This window comes from Pleuronectes platessa, chromosome 9 (genome assembly GCF_947347685.1).
Source record: "Pleuronectes platessa chromosome 9, fPlePla1.1, whole genome shotgun sequence".
Taxonomy (NCBI): Eukaryota; Metazoa; Chordata; class Actinopteri; order Pleuronectiformes; family Pleuronectidae; genus Pleuronectes; species Pleuronectes platessa.
Genome location: NC_070634.1, coordinates 11,408,932 through 11,429,424, shown reverse-complemented (window position 1 = coordinate 11,429,424; position 20,493 = coordinate 11,408,932). Strand labels below are relative to the sequence as shown.

The 20,493-nt window shown below is 40.2% G+C and overlaps 2 protein-coding genes across 2 annotated transcripts; both read right to left on the bottom strand.

The window, feature by feature from the left end:
- Positions 1–513: 513 nt before the first annotated feature.
- hmg20b (high mobility group 20B) lies at positions 514–4,683 on the bottom strand. Its single transcript, XM_053430308.1, has 9 exons — positions 4,626–4,683; positions 4,163–4,321; positions 3,226–3,426; positions 2,839–2,959; positions 2,608–2,660; positions 2,458–2,524; positions 2,006–2,221; positions 1,609–1,741; positions 514–1,155 (listed from the first exon to the last, which is right to left on the bottom strand). Exons 2-9 carry the CDS (start codon positions 4,241–4,243, stop codon positions 1,143–1,145), a joined length of 885 nt encoding a protein of 294 aa, XP_053286283.1. The 5' UTR covers positions 4,244–4,321; positions 4,626–4,683; the 3' UTR covers positions 514–1,142.
- Positions 4,684–8,674: 3,991 nt separating this feature from the next.
- LOC128447794 (elongation factor 2) lies at positions 8,675–15,703 on the bottom strand. Its single transcript, XM_053430138.1, has 13 exons — positions 15,545–15,703; positions 14,240–14,454; positions 13,434–13,615; positions 12,839–13,047; positions 12,486–12,664; positions 12,149–12,254; positions 11,698–11,950; positions 11,423–11,618; positions 10,935–11,301; positions 10,423–10,776; positions 10,118–10,300; positions 9,722–9,854; positions 8,675–9,045 (listed from the first exon to the last, which is right to left on the bottom strand). Exons 1-13 carry the CDS (start codon positions 15,545–15,547, stop codon positions 8,852–8,854), a joined length of 2,574 nt encoding a protein of 857 aa, XP_053286113.1. The 5' UTR covers positions 15,548–15,703; the 3' UTR covers positions 8,675–8,851.
- Positions 15,704–20,493: the final 4,790 nt, after the last annotated feature.

Here is a 20,493-nt window from a genome sequence, read left to right as displayed (position 1 = left end):
AAATTTCTCTCAATCACACATTACTTAGAAACCAAGTACACTTCACTGCCCGCATTATGGGAGACTGGGATCACCCTGCCGACCTGCTAGTTGTTAGTGGACTACCCTCTCTACCGCCTGAGCCACAGCCACCTGTAATTGGCGCAGGATATCAGTCTTTGAGCCTTGGTCTGACTGAGTGGACAAAATCTAAATCAGTCTCAATCTTTAAATTCTGTGTAAACTGTGTTGCATATTTAAAACAGATAATCTCAATTAAAAAACAGATACACCCTTTAACTCTCGTCTAGCTTTGGCTGTGTGGGCCAACAGCTCCCCCTGCTGGTACACAACACCCTATACAACTTCACAGTCCTCAGGGTCAGAGCACCAAAATTATACAAAAGAACATTTTGCCTTTACGCAAGTTCTTTTGGGATTGGATCTTAACTTAAGATGTGGCATTTTAAAAAACAATTCACCAATGACAATTAAAACATTTCAAGCTGCACACACTCACCCTTTTGTTGGAAACATTTTCAATATGGTTTAATGAACATTTAAGAAAAATACAAATATACTTCACAAATATATAATATTCTGACATGTTTATCTGCTCATCGATCCATCTACCTGCCATCATCTATGTAAATTCAAACATGCGCAGTTAACCAGAACATTACATTTTCAATCCCTTCCAGTTCGTTTTTTCATGCAGTCTAAATAACACTATGTACAACCACCCACCACATACCGAATGACATTTAATGTAAACTGATTATTAGTCTGGCCTTATTGGACAGCTCATAGAGACGGTGAGCAACTGTTGATACAAAGCTACACAATAGAGTTAGGGTCAATCTAAATTTACTTATGGCATCCGTGAAGGTAAAATTACTGTACATTACATTTAATGAAATTAAAAAAATGAAACTTTAAAAACCCTTAGCACCCCACAGATTTTTATTCACAAGAAAAAGAATGTGTGTGAATACACACATTCATAAAGAAAAGTTATGTGGAGTTTGAAATGTTTGTACCCTTGTCTTGCCTATCCTTGAGATAGCCGTGTGTTGTTGAATGGCACTAGTTTGAGCTAATACCACATGTCCATCACCTGTCGCTCTGCTGCAGGAATCAAAGGCTCTTCAGATGGAGTCTCCTCATAGCTTCTCACTGACAAAAAAAAGTCCATTCACACGGAAAAAGAAGACGACTTATTCAGGGATTCAATTCAAATATAGTCTTCAAAACTTGGAAGCTCAGAATTAAAAAAAGGATAATCATGATAGACAAAGACCCAACTACAGTGTGTGACTTTAATAATGTTTATTTTGACATGCTTCTTTTCTCCTCAGGGTCTCTCCCTCTCTTTCTCCAACCGGTTAGAGCTACAAAATGTACAATAGATACTAAATATCTTGGAGTAAATTATTATTTATTAACTACCCGACACTTGAACATGATGGTTTAAGTGTTATATGTTATAGCTGCACGTGTATGTGTGCACAAATTAACTCAGCAAAGCATGTCTGTGATCAGTAGAAGTATCTGTGCTCAGATACAGATTAAATGCTAAAGTCTTGTGTGACACACCCACGGTATGTTTGTAAAAGAGGTTTCAGTTACCTGTCAAGATGAGAGAGGACCTCACAAAGCTGGGTAAGCAGGGCACGGTGCTTGTGTGGGTTGCCCTCCAGCGCACCGCTGAGACAGCTCAGGTAGGAGTCCAGGTTCCCAAGAGAGGCTGTCTCACCTGTACCTGTCCAGGAAAAAAATATCTTTACACATTATTGAATTTGATTTTTCAAATGGAAATTTTTTAATTTATGCACTAATACAGCAGTTCCTGGGACAGTACAGTTTTTTAATATAGCCAGATATTTAAAATGAGGAGAAGACCAATCACCTAACATAACCAGTGTTTTCATAATGACACATTAAATTCAATGAACCTGGCATGAAGACATAACCTTTATATTACTCTCTGGTTGTATTCCCTAAATACAGCCTCCTTACTCCTTACCTGGCAGTGGGACTGATGAGAGACTGTTAACCAGAGTGTGTTTAATGGCCAATAAGTGTTGCTGAAGAGCCTGGGTGCGCTTCTCATCCAGCCCCAGTTCAGCCTCCAGGCGCTCTTTGGCGTTGTACATGTCCTTGATGTGCCGCTGCAACACTGCGTTCTGCTCCTCAAACTCAATGTTGGCCTTACGAAGCCGCCGCAACTCAGCCTCTCGAGCTGAAACGGCAAAGAGTGAAATAAAAATGATTTGATGAGATTGTTTGTTGGTCGAATAAAAACTGAAAAAGCATTACATCGATGTGATCACCTCTCTTAGCATGATGTCCAGGCACCACCTCTGTTAATGTCCTATTAGTATATTAGGTAATGGCATACTTCTGTCCTGGCATAAGTACCTATCCATGCTGAAAACACGCCTTGTGCTTTATTTCCATTTTCCGGTTTTTCCTTACCTTTGTTCTGATCAAGGAACTCCTCTGTGAAGATAGGGATGTCAAATCTGCTCGGGAGGTCAGAAGCCTTGAGGACAAAATGCACAACTTAGCTTTGTGCAATTTACTCTATAAAAATATTAAAGAATATGTAGTGACAAATAACTGTACCTTTGGTAAAGATGACCCTGAACTAGTACTGATGATGACAGATGGAGAGTCTTCTGAAAGAGAAAACTTTATGTCCATAATACAGCTCAGATGGAACAGAGAGGTTGAATAATAATCGTGTCAGTTTCCCTGATGACGGTGGTTATTTTTTAAGGTAGTAAGTAATAAAAACACACATGCACAACAGTAATCAACATGACAAACATTAGTTGAGTAGAAGTCAGTGTTCACCTTTCTTGATCCTTTTGTCTTGTATCTTAGCAGTGGTGATCTGATAGGCCTCAGTCTGCTGATATTCCTTCAATTCTTGAGCATATTGCATCTTCTCCCGCTCCGCCTCGTCCAGATAGCGCTGCCGGTACAGAAATATTGTTCAGGTAAAAAACCTAACTTGCTAAATGACACATTCTGGAATTTGTTTAAAATATTTTTTTAAACCTTGAGGTTTGAAAATCTTTGAAATGCTAAAATACAAATGTTTAAAAAACAACAGCTTCTATTATATTCCTGACTTGATGTCCATGAGTCGTCATGGATTTCAACCGGGCCAGTAAGAAAGTACCTGGTGCACTGAATATACTGCGTCATTACATTTTATTTTTTTTACTTGAAATGTACCTGTTTGTCATTTGGCACTAAACGTGTCCACTCTGCTCCAAGTCTTTTGGTGATTTCGGGAAAAGGTAAGTCAGGGTATCGGGCCCTCATTAGTTCCCGCCGCTCGTTCAGGAAGCGCACATATCCTGTTACGGGCGCCTTAGGCCCATTTGGTAGTACCTTTTTTCTTTTCTTACCCTTTGGCCAGCCTCTCTTCTTGGGCTACAGAGAGAGAAAGAATGACATTGGTGAGTGGAGAGGCTTGTCATTTGTTTGGGTTGTAAATGTGATGTTTAAACAAGTTAAAAAAAACAATTCAAATTTCATGTTTCGTCCAACTAACATCCCATAATGAAAACATATTCAATGCTCTATAGAATGAAAATATTTCTTTACTTTACTTAAATAATTAAAATTAATAAATCAGATGTTCCAGCTGTACTGCAGACACTGATCAGTGTAACTTTGGGGTTCCTACAGGTTAAATTACTTTTTTAGAAAGTAATGAAGGAAATGTAAGATATATGTCAAGTACGACAGAAACCACATTCTTTTATTTAGAGGCCATTTAAGAGGCTATAGGTTTAGTACCGCTGTTCAATTGTGTACCATTATACTGATAATACATTTTTACTGTTAGCTCCCCATAATATATTATAAAAGACCCACAAACATGTATACTATTTATATTTTCCTGTGAAATCCTGGGGATAGGGGGAATAACATGCTTAAAGTAAAACCAGGCAGAAAGGCAAGGGGAAAAACTGACATACAGAATAATTGATATTGTATTTACACATTTATAAAAGAGTATTCCAGAACTGCTGCAACAAAAGAGTGACTATGTGTGCATAAAGTTAACAACACATGTCCTCAGTTCTTTACTTTGAAAACCTTACAGCCGCATTCCCGCATACAGGAGTTAAAGTTTAAATGATTTGACGTTGATCGCGGTCACCTCATCCTGGGTCTGTTCGGCTGAATGCGAGGCTCTGAGCTGCTGTGAGGCATCACCCTGCTCCTGTTTGATCCCTCCCATGGGCTTCTTCCCGAGAAACCGACTGTGTTCAGGCTGAAAGTGGCCTTTATCCGCTGGGCTCGCGTCTTGGTAAAGTGTCTGTGCAAAATAACATAGGAGAAAAGATTTAAAAACAAGAGGCGAGAGATTAATTGTGGTATTACTGTCCCCGCAGCTATGCCGCTTGGTAAGCTAACCTCCCTGCTAGCTGTTCACTGAGGCTAAGTGCTCACACACACACACACACACAAACAAAGGTAGCACAACACACTCGCTCTGCCGAAGGAACAAATAATACAAAGCAAAATACGCAATTTACTTTAAAGTACAACCTACACACTGGGGACAGTTAGAGTTTTTTGACAAGTAGTTGTACTTCTTATCTAAACCTTATATTACTCACCGACAGTGAAGTCCTCGTCCAAACAGGAAGAGAAGACTGCCTGTTTTCTGATTGGTCGAAACGGACACTCCTGATTGGCTGGATGGCCGTGAACCCCTCCCCCACTCGTCCTACTAGATGGCTACTTTAGATTCCTCTGTAAAAAATAAGAGCCGTCACTTATGCTCCATTGGTATATTTAAATTTTCTTGTATAATTTAGGGCAGAAGCGGACTGTGCACTTCCTGCGTAGGATCCTAACCGTAACCCTCACCCTTTTTTTGTTTTAAAATGTACATAGTGTCAAATATTGTGTAATGAATAGGTGGTTGAAGTTCTGCCAAATGTAGTGGTTCAGTATCTTGCCAAGGACATGATATGCATTCAGATGGGGAAGAGTGGGAATTGAACTCCCAATCTTTATGTGGAGAACGACCACTCTACCCACACTGCACTTACTTTAACATTAAGGATTGGATTAGTTGCTCATTCCCAGAGGTGTAAAGTAACGAATTACATTTACTCACCTTACTGTAATTGAGTATTTTTTTTGTGTACTTTGTAATTTTTTGAGTAGTTTTTGAAATGGGTAATTTTACTTTTACTTAAGTAGATTTTGACTGAAGTATTGTACTTCGCTACATTGGAAATTACGTCTGTTACTGAGTAAAAAAAGTTCAAGGCGCAAGGCAATTCTCACTGCAGTGGTAGATGCTGCATAGAGTGGATGACGTTCCCTCACGTGCACGTTCAACATATGAAAACTGATCGTAAAGTTCACTGTTCGTGAAAAATATGCGTGACATGCACAACACTGCACAGGGAGCCACTGCAGAGCGGCTGAAGAGCCGCGGGTTGCCGACCCCTGGCTCCGTTGAAAGAGCGATTTGTTTACTGCTCCGCCGTTAAAGAGATGCGGACGTCAAAGCATTAGTTCGGCTATAATATTAGTTCATCCTCGCATTTGTCCCCTCCCGGTCGCGCGCCCCACCCTGATGGAGCGCACCACACAGTTTGAGAATCACTGCACTACACAGGACCGGCCCTAGAACATTTGGGGCTCTATGCAAGCTTCACTCCCGGCGCGCAGCCCCCCCATTAAAAAAAAATCGCAACGACATGGTGCAAGCATTCGATTTAGACAGCGTCTCTCCTCAGGCAAGGAAAACAGACCGTAACGTTTTAGCTAGACCTCAGATAATATGAAAGTGTTCACCGTTCAAATTCATTATTTGTCATTAAGTTGCGTTCAGTTCAACGTTGTCATAAAAATGAAAGTGTTCAATGAACACGTTCTTTTGAAACTCAATAGCCTACTGGCCTACCTGCCTCGGCCGTCAGCGAGTGACTCTTCAGCTGTGCTGGATTGCTGTTCACTGCAAAGCGAGCCCGGATGAGCTCTACTCACCTTGAAAATCAGCTGCTGCTTAAACTCAACAAGAAGTTTGCAGACTAGTGCTCAAAAGGTCGACCAAAGTTTAACCAAAAGTTTAAATATACAGTGGGACAGCGGCATTTTAACTTTTATTTTAGCTGTCATGTGGTTCATGTCTTGACATGTCCTCCCAAAAGTTGTTAAATGTTGACATGTTAAATGTTTGACATGTTTAATGTCATTGCACTTATATTTGTAAAGATTCTCCTTTAATTAAAAATAACTGTTTTTGGATTGGATTTAGGACCCCTTGTCCTTCTTTGCACTGTATAGGAGCGGCCCCCATTAAGTTGTTGGAAGTAACTAAGTAACTTTTACTTAAAGTACATTTTAAATGAACTACTTTTTACTTTTACTTGAGTAGATTTTTAGATGGGTACTTTTACTTGTACTTAAGTAAAATTTCATCAAAGTAAAGGTACTTTTACTTGAGTACAATATTTCAGTACTTTTTACACCTCTGCTCATTCCCATGAGAAACTAAGTACAGGAAGAAGATGGAAACATTATTTTGTGTGTGTGTGTGTGTCTGTGTCATTCTATGCTGCTTTTAATACACATTTCAGAGAAACCCATTTTATTTTCTACTTTACTACATATATTGGACAGCCTTACTTAAAAGTCACTTTTATATTTTTGGGATTTTAGAGACTGGATGATTTAACATGCTTTAAAACCACTTGTTAGAGAATAACCCAGTAGTTTCCAACCTTGGCTTCTGGCACCTTAAAAGAATCACAGTGTGGGACACATTTAATTTAATGTAATTCTGAAATTCATGCAAAACCTTCTAGTTAACTTTTATTTTCGAAAGGCTTCCATTTTTATAATATTTTTGGTAAATAATAAAATAAAGTGACACATGTTTTAGGTTCTGTGACATTTGAAGTGAACTCAAAGGCAGGGTGGAGTTCAAGAAACAATTACCTGTGGTATGTTTTAATTTGAAAGTCTATGCTTGAATGTTGTCATTGAAAGTCAAAATGATAGTTATATATCATAAAGAAAGTTTTTTGTAAGCATGTTTTGCGATGCTATGTTTTATGCATGTTGTGCAATGGTATGTTTTAGCACACAGACTAATAATTATTAGTTTACTTTTTTTTTAGTTTACTAATACATCTGAGATGTACTTTCAAAACAGAGTGACCAAACTGAGAAAGAATCTGAAACCAAGAAGTAAAAGTCATAAAAGTTCAGTTATCTCAATTAACATTGGCTCCTCTAAAATTAATTGACAGTTGGATTACTATGAATTAGCATACCCTGATGATTGATGTAAAGCTACAAAATACAAAGTGATATTGTTGTGGAATATTTATTTTATTATTCCTACCAAGAAATTATTTTCATTTGAGTCAATGATTTGAAAGTCTGGGAATGAAATGGTTTGAAACAAAATTGTTCTCACAGAACAATTCAGGGTTAAGATTGTAAAGAAATTTGACCCGGTGAGACATCTGAAATAAAAGGGCTAGAGAATCATGGTCTTTTAAGTTTACTTTATTCCTTGCAAAAAAGGTCAAACAGTCAGAGTGTGCGATGATTATTCTGCAAAGGAAATTACAAAGAAACAGCTGCAGGCGTATGTTTATTATGCAGATGCGATGATGTGTGTGTGTTAGAACTGAGTGAATAATAACATCCCAGGAGATGAGACAGTCACATGCTGAAGGCCTCCTAGACACAAGTTGACTGCTTCTTCGAGGTCTTGGTGGTAGGAGACAAACCTCGTCAGACTTGTGGCTCTAATGTCATCGTAACAGTTTCACAAGCAGAATTAATATGCATAAGAGATAATACAGAGTGGTATGATGGTAAAATGTCCCATTACAAGGTGTGTTGAACCTAAGGCCACATGTTACCTAGCCTTTTTAGTTGCTTCTGCGGGGCTGGACACTACAGTACACATTACCAACCCCCTTAAAGTGTAACCGTGCCCTCCAATACAAATGGAAGAAAACATAACTTCCAATGTCAAACATCACCCTGTACCTTTGTAATCTAAAAGGTGTTCCATCAGGATCTTTGCTACCTCTACATCAAGGGCCACTGCAGGAATGGGTCTTGGAACCTTGTTTTATTTATTATAGTTGCATAGGTCTCAACCATTAGTAGATTGCCTTTAAATGCTTGTTTAGGGTATTAAGCCATTTTAAGTGTTGAAAGTAATAAAAAGGTATCATGGAAAGTTAAACTGTTAAAATAGTAAAACTTAGAATAATGCCATACAAACCTTATAGCAGTAACCTAAAAATAGCTGAAATGTTCCATCCCGGTCCACAACCAAGCACAGTCCCACTAGCTTATTATACAAGTCTGTATTTTTGGCGATTAGACAATGCTTTAGTTTCAGCCAAAAATGTTACATCACATCTACTCACCACTGTTGAACTATCACTAACTCTCATTTCAACACTGCTCCCAGCTCGATATCCGTAGTTTGGGCATGTCTAACTAGATGCTGGTCTGAGGTACACCCCAAAGACATCAGCTTGTTACTGCATTACAACTGAAATCTCTCCTAATATTTCTCAACTTGTGATCAGTGGTGTTACTACATTTGTTTTGGACGAGTTCATATCGTAAAACACGGAAACATAGTTATCTCTTCAAAAAGCAAACTGAGAAAACAAAGAGCTCCAACACATTTTTATTTGCTTTTATTGATGGTTTACAATTTTTGTAGATATTTATTCAATATTGTCAATCCTTTTGGCCAACGGTGAACTCTGTTCTGTACAGTCCGGTCCCATGATGTAGACTTAAATTTGATGGGAAAGCAGGAATTAGGCATGAGCCAGGTGAGCTTTTACATTTTGTCCAGGTAGTTGTCCAATGCTGGGACACCTTCCTTGAGACCCTTGCGTTTGCGTGTGTCAGTGACAACAATGCCAGGCTTGCTTGTTGCATCCATTGGGTTTCCAGGGAGGATCTGCCAGTGGTCGAACACACACTGTGGGAAGGCCTGGCCACCAGTGGAAGATCGCAGGTCAGCTGTGAAACCTAGGAAAGGACAGAGCAAAATGTTTCAACGTATCCTCATCAAGTAATTACAATACTGTCAATGGAGGTTGTATGTTTAATTAATGTAGCAACTAGTGAGTTAACAGCTGGTCGCTTTAAACTAACCCAGGGCGCAATAGTGGGAGCACTTCACTTGGCTAAAACTAAATTGAGATCATTGGAACAATAAGATAAGTGGTACATGTACAAACAAAATTTGGCTGCTGCCTGTACGTTCTCACAATGTTCGTACTTGTCAGAGATGCATCAAGTGTTTAAGTTACAAATTCCAAATGACACATTTTGTTAAATTGATCACATCATCACTGGCATTCCCTTTGCAGAACTTTCCATATCACTTCAGTATTTGGATCTAGATATTCATAATAGAGCAAGATTAAGTAGTCTATAGGTGATTTTGTTCCAGTGGGTCAGATCTATGGTAATAAACTACTCTAGTTACACAGCAAAATATTTGATGTCGGCTACTGTTAAAATCAGACTTCTACATCTCAAGTGAAACTACAGCAAAATACAAGATGTCGTGTTGAAATGACTATAGATTATACTGCAACATAAACAAAGTACTAATATTAAAGTCAGAATCAGTTCCCAATACTGGTTTAAAAAGAAATGTTTTCGCTGCACTTCTAGTTTAAAAACAACCCCAACATACCAAATGACTCCATGACAGGCAGGTAGGCCTTGCTGACATGCATGGGTGTCCCAGCGACGGAGTACTCTTCAAACACATGACCACGCCTCCTGGTTAACACACCGTAGATTCCACCAATTGCACTGTCAGGACACTACAGAGTGGAGAAGCAATATTAGGTTCAACAGAAAATACTAAAATATATGAAAAGTGCACAATTAATAAAAGCCCGGCTCCTGACAATTTTTTTCTTCCGATTAATAATAACCTCTGAAACTTAATCATTGGGCCTTGCTTAATCCAAAAGGTGAGAAATTTTGTGAGCAAATATATAAAGTAAAAAAATAATCATATGTCCAACTCTGAGATACAACCGGTAACTAGAGGAAACCAGACTATACATCCAGGGGAACTTACCTGGATCTCCACCAGATAGATTGGCTCCATGATTCTAGGCTCAGCTGTGAGTGCAGAAGCGTACATGGCTCTGCGGGCTGTGGGAATAATTTGACCACCACCGCGGTGGATGGCGTCTGTGTGCAGGGTCACATCATGGACGTCAAAGCGAACAGCACGCATGTTCTCTTCACACAGGACACCCTAAAGAGAAAATAAATAGTTGAAATATATGCACTGACCTCAGTTACAATAATTGCACACATCTATTCCTAAACTAATAAATACAATACACCATATGAACCGATTGAGTGAATTCTAATTACCTCCTTGACAGCCCACTGGAAGCCAGCAACAACACTATCCTTGATCTCATTAAGGTACTGCACTCCCTTGGTGACATCCACCAGCATGTTGGGGCCAGTTCCATCAGGTCCAAAGCACCAAATCTTTCTAGCCTCTCCGACATCCCAGTCGAATTTTTCAACAAGTTGACGGGCACGGGCCTTGGCCTCCTGACGCTGGGTAAAGTCACCCTTATCGATATCCTCTGCTAGGCCTTCTTCAAGGGGACGGGCCATCATGAACAGACGGTTGTGCTTGTTGGGCGACTTTGCCAGACACATGACAGTTGATCCGACGCTGACTGTCTCCCTATAGGACACCACTGGGTCAGATTTCTAAAAAAGAAAGCAGAAAATTTCAATATAGGAAAGTCAACCTCTAGGGACTATCAAAATATTACAATTGAAAATGGCATATTCAATATAAAATGAATTGCAAAATCATTTAAGAAAAAAAACTGACTGAAGTTAACTTAAATTATGGACTAAGTCACCTTGATTGGGATGCAAGCATGATCCTCTTCCAGATCCTTCAAACAGATCTCCAGATGCAGCTCTCCAGCTCCAGCAATGATATGCTCTCCGGACTCTTCAATGATGCACTGCACCATTGGGTCGGACTTGGACAGACGCTTCAAACCCTCCACCAGCTTAGGCAGGTCAGCAGGGTTTTTGGCCTCCACAGCAACTCTCACCACAGGGCTGACACTGAACTTCATCACTTTCAAGTTGTGTGCATGCTCGAAGGTGGTGATTGTTCCCGTCTTGACAAGATACTGGTCCACTCCAACCAGACCCACAATGTTACCGCATGGTACATCTTCAATGGCCTCAGTGTAACGCCCCATCATCAAAATTGTCCTGACAAATAGAAAGTTGGATTATACTAATGTGCCCAATACTTGATTAATTCAATCGCACAGCTAGGCTCCAAACACATATCAAATAATAACCAATTAACAGACAAAAAGTTGATACCAACCTCTGAATTGGCTTCACGTAAAGGTCGTCCTTCTTTCCAGGGATGTAGTTTGGTCCCATGATGCGCACTTTCAGGCCAGTGGAGACACACCCAGAGAACACACGACCAAAGGCGTAGAAGCGACCCTTATCGGTGGTGGGGACCATCTTTGAGATGTACATCATCAAAGGACCATTGGGGTCACAGGTCTTGATAGCTGGGTAAACAAATAAGCCGGACATTTAGACCAGGATCTAAACACAACTGTTCAAATGAAAAATAAATAAACGTCATACCGGTGGCAGCCTCATCATCACCGGGTCCTTCATAGAGCAAATCGCAACGGTACTTCTGGGCAACGACCGGGGAAGGCAGATGGATGGTGATCATTTGAAGAAGTGCTTCTCCAGCCGGAAGCCAGCGACGCATGACAGCCTTCAGGAGAGGCTTGCCCTCCTTTTCTTTGTCTTCATTATCCAGCTTGATATCCAGCTTCACGATCAGTTTGGCGGTTTCCTCTTTGTTAAATTCCATGATGGCATTGAACACCTAAATAAGGAAGTTGATTGCAATTATGAATGAAAACCAACATAGCCTAACCAAAGATGATAAAGAAAACCATAGAATGGTCCCCGCTCAGAGTGAAGGTCATCATCAATGTTTAGTCAGGTCAAAGTGAAGAATATTCAAATCATCACTTGCAGGCAAAATTAACAATTGTTTATGGTAAATAGCATCTCTAGTTACCTTGAAGATGGGGTCCAACACAAGAGCAACAAAGGTGCGGGGAAGGTTTTTGCCATCAGCTGAAGTACGAGACTTCAAGAACTTTCCAGTACTAGCATCAAAGAACCTAAAACATAAGATGTTTAAGATTACCAATAAAAAACGGGCCAGAATCAGCTACATCCATAAGAGAAGCAAAATCTGAAAGTTAAGAGTCTGTGATTCAAACAAAAAGATGAGCATTTTAGTGAAGCCACTTTTGCGCACTACGGCCCTCCATTAAGTGTTAGTGTAACTGTTGGCTACAGTTTCTATTGAAATGCAATTTGTAAGGCAGTCAAGCGCCTGTTAGACTCACCTGTCACCCCACAGTTTCTTCATCATGTCCTCCACCTTCTTGCAATGCTCATCTGCTGTCATGTCGGTGTTGCCCTTTGCAGCAAACTTGGCTACATACATCTCAGCAAACTGCTTGAGGGTAAAAGCCCAGCCATGGAGTCCAGAGCCAAAGCCAACAGTACCTATTGGTGGATCAATCTTGGAGAAGCGACAGACCATTAGTCACTATATGCCGAAAAGGGGGAGATGACAATTTGGTTGATAAAAAAAATAAACTATTTCGAAAATAGTGCTCAAGGTAAATTACCTGTGTGCAACTACGAGTATACCACTGAGTATTGTACTTAAGATAAAGTTTAGACTTCCACTCACCTGGATGGGGCCCATAGGACCATCTTCTTCTCCATAGGTGGCGATGATGACGTTCACATTCTCACAAATGCGCTGGAAAGTCTGGTAGAGATCTTCTGGTTCAATCTGCAACTCCAACAAAGCACGGTCCATCTTGTTCATCATCAGGACTGGCTTGATACGCTCACAAATGGCCTGACGGAGCACAGTCTCAGTTTGCACACAAACACCTGGCAAGGATACAGAGACAAATTAACCCAGGAGAAGGCGTCAAGTTCTGTATCTAATTTAAAACAAGTAGTCAATGGTGTAATTAAAAAATAACCATCATAGTAACAGCATATTTGCATGAAAAACTAAATAATTGAAAGAAAAAACCTCACAATTCAGAAGACAGTCTTATTAGCAAGCTGCCAGTTGGCCAGAAGTTGTTTTTTGTAGCCACTTTTTATAGATTAAGTAGATCTTACTGTCTCTACAAACAACTTGAAGAAGCTGTGACTGGAATGATTCCTTTGTAAAATTACAGTCTGTGATTTTCCACCTTTATACATTTAATTGCAAGTTCAGAAGCAAGCGCCTACACAATCCACTGAAGATTTGGAGTTGTTCTTACCAGAGACGCAATCCACAACAACCAAGGCTCCATCAGTCACGCGGAGAGCTGCAGTCACTTCAGAGGAGAAGTCAACGTGTCCTGGTGAGTCAATCAAGTTGATCAAGAAGCCAGCACCATCCTTACTATTCTTAATGAAGGCCAAGTCCCTTTCACCCAACTCGTAGTACATGGAGATGGCGCTGCAATGTGGGCAAAACCAGATGTCAAGATTTACTACAACTAAATCGAAGTAACATAAATAAAATGCTTTTTTTCTTTAATCCTACTCTTCAGAGCCTGACGAATTCTCAACATAAGTTTAGAAGTCCTTTATTTGTCCAAAAAGAGGGAAATTTGCCATGTTACAGCAGCAAAGAGAGATCAAATGATTAGGTGCTCTATGAAGTGTAATATCGCAAAATTTAACATTGTGAGTAAACTGGTTGACCATGATGAAGAGTGATCGGAGATTACAATGTTAAAAAATTTAAGCAAGAAAAAAATCTGAGAAATTCACTTGTCGTCCAGCTGAGACTAGCAGGTAACTAAAGAAACAAGGCTCTTTAACAGATATTGCTATATTGTCATTAAGAGCTTTTATGATCAGTCACTTTTTCACTTAAGCCAAACTACTACTATAAAAAGCTGCAATGAGTTTACAAATTGTGCCAGTATTATGGAGTCAAACGTGATGCGGCAATACAGCAGTAGGGTCTGTCCTGCACTTTTATCCCTATCCAACAGATTTCCATTCAGGCTCCATCAACTTGTATTGTCAGATCTATGCAAAAAAAACAGCAGACTTTAATAAACAAAATACTTACGTAGATTTGATGGTAATGCAACGTTCCTGCTCATCCTTGCGCGTGTCTGTGAAACGGGCCTCTCCAGCACGGTTTGATGCGATGATGCCCGCCTTTGATACCAGCGAGTCAGTCAGGGTTGACTTTCCGTGGTCGACGTGCGCAATCACAGACATGTTACGGATGTTGGCCTTTTTGTCCATGATGGCACGGATCTGCTCGATAGTAAAGTTCACCTAGGGGGGAAAAGTCAAGTTGAAATGTCACACAAAAAGAAACAGACTTTGTACAGCTGCGCTACAGCCGGTCATGCAGCGGCCATTGTAATCTGTGAATAGTGCTTCGGGCGACAATCCAGATAGTATCTGATGGAGACTTTACTGGAAGTGCCACTTACCGACGGATTCATTAACTACACGGTGTCTCCTCTTAACTGCTGGTGTTACTAATGGACTCAGATAATCTAATTGTTTACACAAGTTACGGTTATCTAGCTAAATTGGATGACAGCGTCTTAGGCGAATTGCGACAGAATAATTTCCTTCAGTGGCTGCACCCTTACATTTCAAAAATGGCTGCCGGTTCGTCATTCATGGTTCTGCACAGTTACTGAGCGTTCGCCACGGCCACAGCTGGAATGCTATTGTGTTCTGCGTTTCACAGCGAATTTTGACCTCGCCTTCAGTCAGTATGAATGCGGACATAAAGTGGACAGCAATGACGTCATCCACTTCAACAACCTGACTTGGCCAAAAAAGTGATCGGACCACCACCACCCGGCATGAATAGGCCACGTGTACAGAATAGACAACATGCTAAACGCTAACTTTAGCGTGACAGCTAAACTAGCCTTACGCTCCAGGCCACGAAAAGCCGGCAGATGAAGACTCGGAAACCGCTACAGGTATAAAACCCAGATTACAGGTCGAGGTGCTCGCTCCCCCGCTTCAAGATGCGCACCAAAAATGGGTTTTTATTAAACGTCAAGTGAGCAATTCAGCAGCTAACGGAGCAAAAGCCGTTACTGTCGATGCTCAGCAAAAACGCCATGTCATCTGACGTTAGCCATTTAAACCCCACTTCACTAAATTCTCTGATCAACAGCCTCAATTTGACATTGAAGGGAGCGAGTTGAGCTTGTTTCTGGAGGCGTTGCGGCCTTTGCCGGTGCCAGCGGGACAGACGACAAAATGGTTGCCATTTTCATCCAAGCCACATTGATAGTATATACATGTTAGTAGCACACCATCCGCGAATACCGGCGTTTCTAAACCACTGATACGATTTAGCGTTCAAACACTACTCCGAGAAATGTTAGAAACTTACCATTTTGACGGATGGTTTCGGATACGCTCGCTCAGTAAATTTTACGCTGCCCACCACACGATGGCTTAGGCAGGGAAGAGGCAGCTGATGTAGGGAAACAGACGTTTATAGGGACTGCGTCACCAGCCTGCGTCACCTCCTACGTAAGCACGTACTGACGGAACCCCAGAGGCTCACGGGTGATTCCCGCCACTGATGCGCAGAGACCTATGGCAGAGACCAAGAAGGGTGCAGTCATCATCTTCATCATCATCATCATCATCATCTTCTTCTTCTTCTTCTTCTTGGAATACACAGTGTAGGGTCCACAGCCGCAGCACAAACGTGAAGGAAGTTCAACTTTCAAAGTTTGGTTCGTGACTGCGCACTAAACGTGATGACGACGCAGTAGATATCGAAGCCCGGTTTGTTTGTATGGATTCCTGCACACATTGGGCTGGAAGGCTGAGATCTAAAGTTTAATCAAAATCAGGACTGAAAAGCGAATGGCAGGGAGAATGGGACAGAGGAAATACGGGCATATACGTCCATAGTATTCAAAAGAGTAAAGTTTCATGGGTAAAAAGTTTGCATGCATACAATTGATGTTACTGGTGATCAATTCCCCCCCCCCCCCCCCCCCCAAAAAAGGCCTAAACACTGCTCATGTGACGTCCTCCAAGTGTCCGTAAGCCTTTGAAACGGTCATCTTCTGCATCGGCAGGTCAATTTCAAAAGGCGAGAATACTTTCTGTAATGTTGCCGAAGGAAGAGCCCAAATTTCATATTAGCGCTTCGGCTGTCTGATATCTGTTGATATATCACAACATGTACAGTAAATATTTTTGTCAAATTGTTTTATATTTGCCATATAAGGTTTTGACATTTGAGTTCTTCTTCGTATTCAACATGTTTTCAGGTTGGGTTTTATGCTGTATTGTTTGACCTTTTGATATCAAATCTACTTGATATCATAGACTTTTCATCTTTTCACCCCTTAATTTCTTAATTTATCAGGTTTATTAGATTTTTTAAATGTTATCATTACCTATTGATTCCATCATCTTAACAATGTCACTCCAAAATGTCATCAAACTGAGATGAGTCTTAAAACACGATGTTAATGACTTCGTTTCGAGTCGCATTTGAATGTCGGGGCTACTGGACACTTGGCTGACACCACACTAGCAGTCTTTCGTTTTATTACATCTGAAGATAGGTCACTAATCAGATACACTGTTAACCCCTGAAGCTCCAAAAGTGTTTTATGGACTCAAACACTTCAACTCCCCCATCGGCATATTTTTCTTCCTTCCAGCAGATGGCGCCCCAACTTCATAACCAGCCACTCCAACTTTCAGCACACTGCATGTCCCATAATGCACAAGTGATGCTCAGCTGTGGGTATATTTTTTCTTCAAGAAAATATGCTGTTTAATTGACTCTCATTACAGGATACAGCTGAGAATAACCTCAGCAGATGGAAAGGTGGTTGTATCTAATTGAATATCTGAAAGTTAACACGTGTTTTTTTTTTAGAAGAAGGTTGTGAAATTCACAAAAGAATGCATTTCCCTTGGTCTGTGTGAGTAATTGCTTTAATCTGTGATTGGAGGCTGCAAATTATAAAACCTGGACTTCATAATCTCTTATGGTTGACAACAGTCAGGGTTACATATGAATACTGAATAAGAACTGCGTAATTGTCAAAGATTTGTCCTTGACCAAAATACTGCCCACGATCCAATAATGATGTCAGACAAATTACCTTTAATCTGATTGCACATAGAATATAAAGGTGTTTTGTGGATTGTTTGATTATCTCTTTAATCTGCCATGTTGCTAGACCACCTACTCAAACAGTGTAAATGATGCTTTTTTTTTAGTCAAATTTGAAGGTCAGCGCTTACAGACACTTGGATGACACCACACAGTATGGAGCCATGTTTTTTACCTGTTGTTTTATTATGTCGGAAGAAGGCCTCTTACATTTGAATGGATTTGGATGTAACACTGTTAAACCCCTGAGACTTCGAAAGGGTTTCGTGGACTGACACGCAAACTCGCAAACCTTTAAATGTGGGTATGGGAGTGGAGGTAGTCCGTGAGAGGGGAAGAAAAGACAGTGACCAGAGATGAAGTGAAATCTATCTCTATCTGCACTCCATGCTGAAACCGTCTTTCTTTAAAGGCAGCAGTCAGTTTGATTGCTTGTCGGGAGATGATGAATACTCTGATAGATTGACCGTAATGGGACTAATCTTATGGGTTGCTCTAGTGCCACAAAAAGTATAAAATTATCCCATGATTAATATTCTTAGAGGAAACCGGGAACAGAGAGGGGCATGTAGAGGACACAATTAGAAAACAATTAGGCCTATAACACGTACACAGACACACGCACGCTCAAAAACACTCTACCTAGTACGCAGAGTTAATTTGACATTGTTAATTACCCGTTCCAAAAGGAAGTTAACTCTGTAAAATGTTCTCATTTGACGCCATCGCACCTGATGTGCTTTTCAAGCTGTAGCTCCCAGCATGCAGTCGTATCTGAAAACAGTCACACACAGATGATTGACGGGCCCAGACGGCAGACAGTTCAGCATCAGTAATTGACTATAGATTAAAATTGACAAAGAAGTTTTAGAGGGGGTATGATTTCTCTGCCACAAGAGCAACCTCAGTGCATGCGTCATGTAAATATTCAAAGCTGTTTTGCTTTCTCTCAGTAGTCCATGTTTCCCTGGTACTTTGTTTGACAGAGAGACAGTAGTCTGACACACCATGTCCACAGTCTAATTCATCCACATTCTGCCCCGCTCCACAGTCTCTAACTTCCCTGCCCTCATTTATTTCCCATCTGAGAGTCTGACCCTCACATACAGACATCAGTTGTCTTTGACAACACCTATTATTGAGATGAAGTGCTTAGAAGAAATCATCTCATATTCAATTAGTTTATAGTCTGAAATTGAACTCCCATTTTCACCAGTCAAAAGGCTTATTGTTGAGAAAAGGCCAAATCAGTATGGTATTCCAATGTCACATCACAACATTGTTGGTTTGAATTGCTTTAGAGCCACAAATACATTCAAAATGAATTTGGACTATCTGGACTATGAATGTAGCTCAGATACCGGACACAAGCTGAGTCAATTCCCTGGAGCCTTTCCAAGGCATCATTATGGCAAACAGCGAATACATGTTATAAATAATAAATGACGCAAACATACAGGTAACCCACAGTTATACGTCTGTTATCACATATGAGGAATTTCATTCCAGTTTTCAGTAGCTTTGAACACCAACAGCACCAATAACAGATATACAGGGGACATCTATGTGGACGGACGGACAGACACACACACACACACACACACATTTGCCCATCTATCCTTTTTAGGATACTGCATTGACTTCCATTCATTGTGTATAGTGAACTGAAACCAGATTATTGATCCACTTCATCATTAACTTTAAAAAAAAAAAAAGGTTATTTTTATGCGCGCAACATTATTCTTCATTACGAACCTTTAATTGAAAAAGATAAAAATCATCTTCAGATTCATTAAACAGCAGAGTTGCCGAGCCAAGTCAATAATAGTTTTTAATAATTTCTTCTAACACTGTGCGTGTATCATCAAGTACAAGAGTGTGTAATATCGCTGCAGTCACTCTATGAGCACCGAGTTCATAGAGTGGACTGGAGATCACTTACAAATTAAATAAATTCCATTAAAGTAATCCCAGTGTCCTCCAGGTCCTGCTCAAACAAGTCTGTCACCCAATTTGTCCTATTCATAGTTCCGTCACTCGCCTAGTGTCAGATGGGATAGGCTGCAAAGGATAGGTGGAGATGGAAGATTTCTACTCTTTATCAACTGATAATTTAAGTTAATACCCATTGTATTCAGAGCAGTACTTTGCAGTACACAATGCATGTTGTCTTTCAGGTTGACACAGGATCAATATATAAAAAAAATTAAAAAAGTATATTGCTTCAGGAATCTGCTGAATGTACCTATTCTTGCACTAAGAATATATTCATTGGATAGCATACCTCATGTTGTTAAAACTTAATTTGTCTTAACTTATCCAGGTAAATTTTTTCAAGATAAGTAGCCTTCATTCTGCTGGACTCACATGTCAGCTCTATTCAATCAATAGGAGGTTAAGGGTCTTGCTAAACGCCCCCTCAGCTAGAGGGTTTATTTTGCCAACCCAGGGAACAAATTGACAAGTTTAGAGATTGCAGGACCCAAGTAGCAGACCAACAACAAGGCTGGTTGAGAAGATGGTAAAACTAATTAAAACAATTGGCTTACAGTTTTAACAGGTAAGAAGCAGTAATGCAGAAAAACATCACAATATAAATCACAAATAAATTCCAAAACAGCAAAACTGAAAAGCCAGGAAATGCAAGGATGTGAAGCGACGAATGGTTTGTGGGAATTTTTTGATAAGAATAAGGAGTAGAATCTCCTCAGAGAGAAGGCTGTTCTCATCTCTCTGCCATTTTTCTTTCTGTCAATGCCACAAGCTCCCTTTATAGTGGACTATAGTGATTGTAATCAACATTCATGTGGAGACAGAGTTGTTGTAAAATTAAGTTCCTGTCCGGGATAATTCCCATAAACATCATCTCAACTCGGATCAACAAATCGGAAAGTTGGCGAAATGTTGTTACACAAGTCACAGAGTTGCTTAGTTGATCAAGATTTTATTGTAGATATTGGAAAGAGGTGTCAATGTGTTTAAACGCTCTGAACACATGGATACAACAGCACTTTTTCCCCCATTCCAACTTCAAATCACATGAACACAACAAAGTCGTGAAATGGGACGTAAACTTAAAAGTAAAACAGAAAATAGTTACCTCAAAGTTCAAACAACTGAGATAAGAATCCATATCCAAAAACCAAATGGAAAGTAAAAGGCCAAAGTCTGTGGATCCAAACAGCCATATA